General features: G+C 42.6%; 1 protein-coding gene across 1 annotated transcript in view; it reads left to right on the top strand.

Moving 5' to 3' along the window:
* Positions 1-2772: 2772 nt before the first annotated feature.
* The window catches only part of GUCY2C (guanylate cyclase 2C (heat stable enterotoxin receptor)), a 45255-nt gene continuing 42933 nt past the window's right edge, over positions 2773-5094 (top strand). Inside the window, 2 exon segments of the mRNA XM_009084891.1 lie at positions 2773-2983; positions 4400-4512. Of these exon segments, the coding sequence (XP_009083139.1) occupies positions 2773-2983; positions 4400-4512 (324 nt within the window).

Genomic DNA, 5094 nt, shown 5'->3' with positions numbered 1-5094 from the left:
GAACTTGCTTCACCCCAGCTGCTGCCTCCTGCCACACTTCCTGCTGCTCCACGTCACCGGATGCTCAAGGCGTGCTCCCATCATGGGACTTGGCATTGAGACACTACACACTCCAGGCAATTTAAATGCTGAGAAGTCTACAATTAATTTATACCATGTTCTGGCTGGGAACTCCCTGTGTCACTGTGAAGGCATGGGGCAAGGGAGAGAGTAAAAAGAGATGCTGTGCTAAGGCTGTAGTTGATTTTACCTGTTGTTTTTAAAGGATAGTTTTAAGCTGCTATGAAAACCAAATAAATATATGAATAGACACAAAGACAGGGATACCTCAGTGCCATTACATACTCCCTGTCTGGCCAGTAAAGTAAAATACTCAGGTCTAGTTGCATTATCCATGCTGAGTGTTTCTCCGAGATAGGCTAAGAAGAGTATAAGAGTATAAAAATGCAAATCCTGCTCTGCGGAAGTTAATGACAAATCTCTTATTGACTTACATGGGATAAGTTTCAAGGACTTTGAAAATACCTATAAAACAGACTAGTGATGAGCAGATATCTCCACCTGAAAAACTATATTCCATTCTCAGTCCATGGCTCTAGCCAGCCGTACTAGTCCAGATGCTTACAGGACAGAATGCTAATTTGGAGTTACGGTATTACTAATTACAAATGCTAGATTAGATATGCTGAGGTGTTCAAGATCTGCTTTCAAATGCTGGCTCATGGTCTTCTATGGGTATAAGAAAGATTCAAGAAATAATAATTTGGTATTAAAATCTAATCACATAAAAAAGTCTATGCAAATGTATTTGAAGTGTGCTCAAGACCTTTTGAATATAGGCTTTGAAAGAAACCATGAAATGGCCGTTTTGCTTTATATCAAATGCACTGTCACACTGTTTCTGATTACTTTCCTTATTTGTGTCACAATTATTTTAGGAAGGTAATAAAAGTAAACTGATTTATTATCTGACAGCCTCAGTCTAGGTTTCAGTAGAAAAACAGAAGCTGTTGTAGATGTGCATAAAAATCCCAAATTCTGAAAAAGCATCCAGTATTTTATTTAAATTTGATTCCTTTTATCTTACGGTTCTCCTTCGTGCCTAGACTTATCCTTAAGGCTTTTGGGTTGTTTTTTTGTGGGGGTTTTTGGTTGTTTATGGTTTGGATTGGTTTTTTTGGTCTTCCTTTCATTCTACCTACCTTCCCTGAGACCATCTGTGCTGGTTTGGGCTGAAGTAGAGTTAACTTTCTTCACAGAGGCTAGTATGGGGCTATGTTTAGGATTTGTGCAGAACACAGGGCTGATAATGCAGAGATGTTTTTGTTATTGCTGAGCAGAGCTTACACAGGGCCAAGGCCTTTGCTGCTTTCTGTACTGTCATGCTGGCAAGGAAGTTGGGGTGGATGGGAGATAGGGAGGAGACACAGCTGGGACAGGTGACCCAAAATGACCAAAGAGATATTCCACACCATATGACATCATGCTCAGTATATAAAGTGAGCGGAAGAAGGAGGAAGGGGGGACATCTGGAGTGATGGTGTTTGTCTTCCCAAGGAACCATTACACATTATGGGCCCTGCTCTCCTGGAGATGGCTGAGCACCTCCTGCGCATGGGAAGCAGTGTATTAATTCCTTGTTTTGCTTTGGTTGTGTGTGCAGCTTTGGCTTTCTCTATTAAACTGTCTTTATCTCAACCCATGTGTTTTTCTAGCTTTTACCCTTCCAATTCTCTTCGCCATCCCATTGGTGGGGGAGTCTGTGAGCGGCTCTGTGGTTCTTGATTGCTAGCTGGGGTTAAACAATGACACCATTCTCAGGAAAAATACTCAGGAAAGCCCAAGACCCCCATGTAAAATTTAGTTTTGGTCCCACGATCTGAGATGTGGCCTTCAGCTTTGTTAATCCTTACGTAATGCAAGAGGTTCATCACATAAAGTATGAATATTTTGGACCCCTATTTGAGGAGCCATCCCACAAGGTGGTCATGGGCAATGAGACCTGTGCTGCCTGTGAGCAATATGTCTGGGGCAGACCTGGGGCTCTTTGGTGTGTGATGCAGGGCAAGTGTTAGGGGATAAGCTTTGTGCTGAGTCTGTAAGTAGAAATGAAGCCTTTGGTCAGATGGATTGCAAGTCAGATATTTTTACCAACACACAAAAAGTACTTCTATGGTAGAAGCTAAAGGAATGAAGCTGGTAACTTATCACGGAAGAAAATATACCCTTGATTTATAAGCTTAACCAGCAGAGATATTGTGACAATGTAATCAGAGATGTAGGAAAATGAAAACATGAAGGAACCATCTGTTTTCCTCTAGGCTTTAACAGATCTTATACTTTATTTCCATTTTAAAGAGTTGTCTTTACAGTTCATTTGTCCCCTCCCCTTTCTTCTCTCAGCTTATCCCTGAGATGAAGAGTTAGTGCCCTTATCAGGCAAGGTTTCTGGTAATGTTTCAGTTTTATAGCCTCAGCCTTTCCATGAGCAAACATTCACAGCAACCTTTAGCCTCTCTCCTTTCCTGAGTTTTGCTGTTGCTAGTTTTTCACAGACAGAAGTACACTGGAGGGGCGGGCAGAGGTGAAGGCAGGGAAGGGGATAGGGAAGTGCCAGAGAGAAGGATCATACAGCCTGTTTTTGACTCTATGGAGAGGAGATCTCTTTCGTTCTATTCAGGAACTAAACCAGCATAGTGTATCTGAAAGAAAAAGAGTAGGACAAGAAAAAGAAATGAGAGTGCACACGCAATGGGTCTAAACTGAGCGATAATGAAGCAACGGATATTGGTTCTGGTCATTTGGCCTTTGTTTTTTCCACTCCAGCTGCTGCAGCAAGTTTGTTCAAATCAGTGTACCAACAACAGTTATATGATCAATGTGATGCTCATGAATTACTCGGACTTCCCATCAAGTACTGGTAATTTGATGTTAGCTGTGAATCGAGCCTTGGAAAGGGTACAAAATGAATTCCAGACGTCAGGTAAGGCAATGGGTGTTGATTATCCCTCTCTTGCTGTGGTTTCTTATCACTTTGTGTCACAGCTTTATACTCATCTGGCATTCAGCAAACTGCTTTTCAGACAGGCTCCTTGCCTGTCTGTGTGTCTTATGTAGATCTTGCAGAAATAACGACCTCTCTCAGTAAAACCAGACGTGCTCTACAGATGGGCAGAATATGTTTTGTAGGTGTTTAGGTAGACTCTTCCTGCATGCTTTTCTGGAGATGTTCAGCTGGGTTTGGGAACATGGAAATTGCTGAACTGGATCAGACAAGACCAGTGATCCATCTAGTGCAGTAGTTGGGATGCCCTTGCTTCCTCTCCTGACTGTATTAGCATCTGCTTTCTGAAAATAATTTTCCTCTTGACCCCGTCTGTTGATCATATCATGACCTGAAGTGTGAAAAATCTGCAGTCCATATGTTTTACTTTCATTTAGAATCATAGCAGAAGATGCTTTTATTTATTTTGATATCTCACCTCTTTTTTCAACATCACCAATCTCCTGCCACTCTCTATAATATCAGGGAAAGAAGAGGATCCAAGAAAATAGTATCTATTGCCTTTCTGCCCTCTAGTTGAAGAGATTTTGCCCAATTTTATTGGAAAGCAGCCTCTCAGCTCTACTTCTTGCAGAGCCTTAAAAAAATGTCTCTAGCAATGGCCAGAACTAAAAGTACTTTGTACTGAAATTACTAACACTCAGCAGAAGTCAGCAGTCCACATTGGAGAAAATTTTACAGTCACATCTGTACTAGTGGGAGTTAGGTCATAGGTGGACTTTGTAGAAGCTTTTTGGTGGGAGACATCTGTTAAGAAAACTTCCCTGTCTGACTATCCAGGAGTCACTCTGGCAGTCACTCTCACACCGCCTGAGCTGTCACTGAAGCCCCTTGGCAGTGACAAACTACTCACACAGTCAGACCAAGTTTCCTTACCCTAGATTTCCCAGAGCAGAGTCTCAGATGACCAGATTCTTAAAATAATTTAATCATGGTGCAATTACTAAATAACAGAATAACAGCTCGAGCTGGTGCATCCGAGGAGGAACGGCGAACAAAGGAACCCCTGGGATTTTTACACCCTCACGGTCTAAGTGTGGGGAAGTCTGGGGGCCACCGGCTCCTGCTGTGTCTGGTCACCTGGCTGGGCCACAGGTCCCTGTGCCCTTTGTTATGCAAAGAGTTGGCACTTCACAGACTCTTGCCTGGGGCTCTGCCTCGCAGAGCTCAATCTACAGCTGGAGCTGCAACTGCGCCCCGAGCTACCTGCACTGAATGTATTCCTTGACACCCCCTAGTGTAAGACTGCTCAGATCCGTGTCAGGAGAGGGATAATAGTGTATTAGTGGGTACCTGCAACTCATGATGCTGTTTACTTTTATGTTTGCATTAAAGGATACAATGTTACAGTCAAAGTCACCTTCCACAACTTTACCTCATCACTTTACGTCTCACAAGGCTGTCGTACTAGCACCTGTGAAGGTGTGGAGCTCATCAAGACCATTTATGTGAGTAGCAGAGTTGTTTCATTCTGCCTGTGTGCATGCATGTGTGCCTCTGTCTTTCCTTATTAACCTTCGATCCTGTTGTTCGGTTCCCAGCAAATTTGAGAGGGAAGTGAAGTTTTCCAAGGGAAGATACTCCTGTACGTTTACTGAAGACAAGTAGGCAAATACCGAAGAGATATTCTATGAATGCTTCCCAGAGACTGTCATTACATTGCCTTCAGCTTCAGGCTTCTTTTACTGTGCTTAAGTTGTCCTCTTTTTTATATCTGCACAGTTCTCAGTGTGCCACACAAAGAAATCTATTGAACAAACCCATATAATAACCAACCAAAAAAACCCCAACCCAAATACTCAAACAGCTCAAGCTGAGGAAAAATGTCCTTTTACAACTGAATCAGACCCTGATCTGGTTCACCCTCAGTTTACACAATACATGAAACAGAGCTGTGGTGAGGATGAGAACATGCGGGCAGAGAAATAATTAGGCTGGCACTGTTACCTAAGAAATGCATATGGAACTATGCCCAAAGGGCAAAGATGAAGCACTCGCTTCCACTAGAAATCACAGAAGTCATGTGAGAC

Source organism: Acanthisitta chloris, unplaced genomic scaffold, assembly GCF_000695815.1.
Source record: "Acanthisitta chloris isolate BGI_N310 unplaced genomic scaffold, ASM69581v1 scaffold17461, whole genome shotgun sequence".
NCBI classification, from domain to species: Eukaryota; Metazoa; Chordata; class Aves; order Passeriformes; family Acanthisittidae; genus Acanthisitta; species Acanthisitta chloris.
The sequence above is the reverse complement of the archived record's forward strand: the minus strand, read 5'-3'. Positions and strand labels throughout refer to the sequence as shown.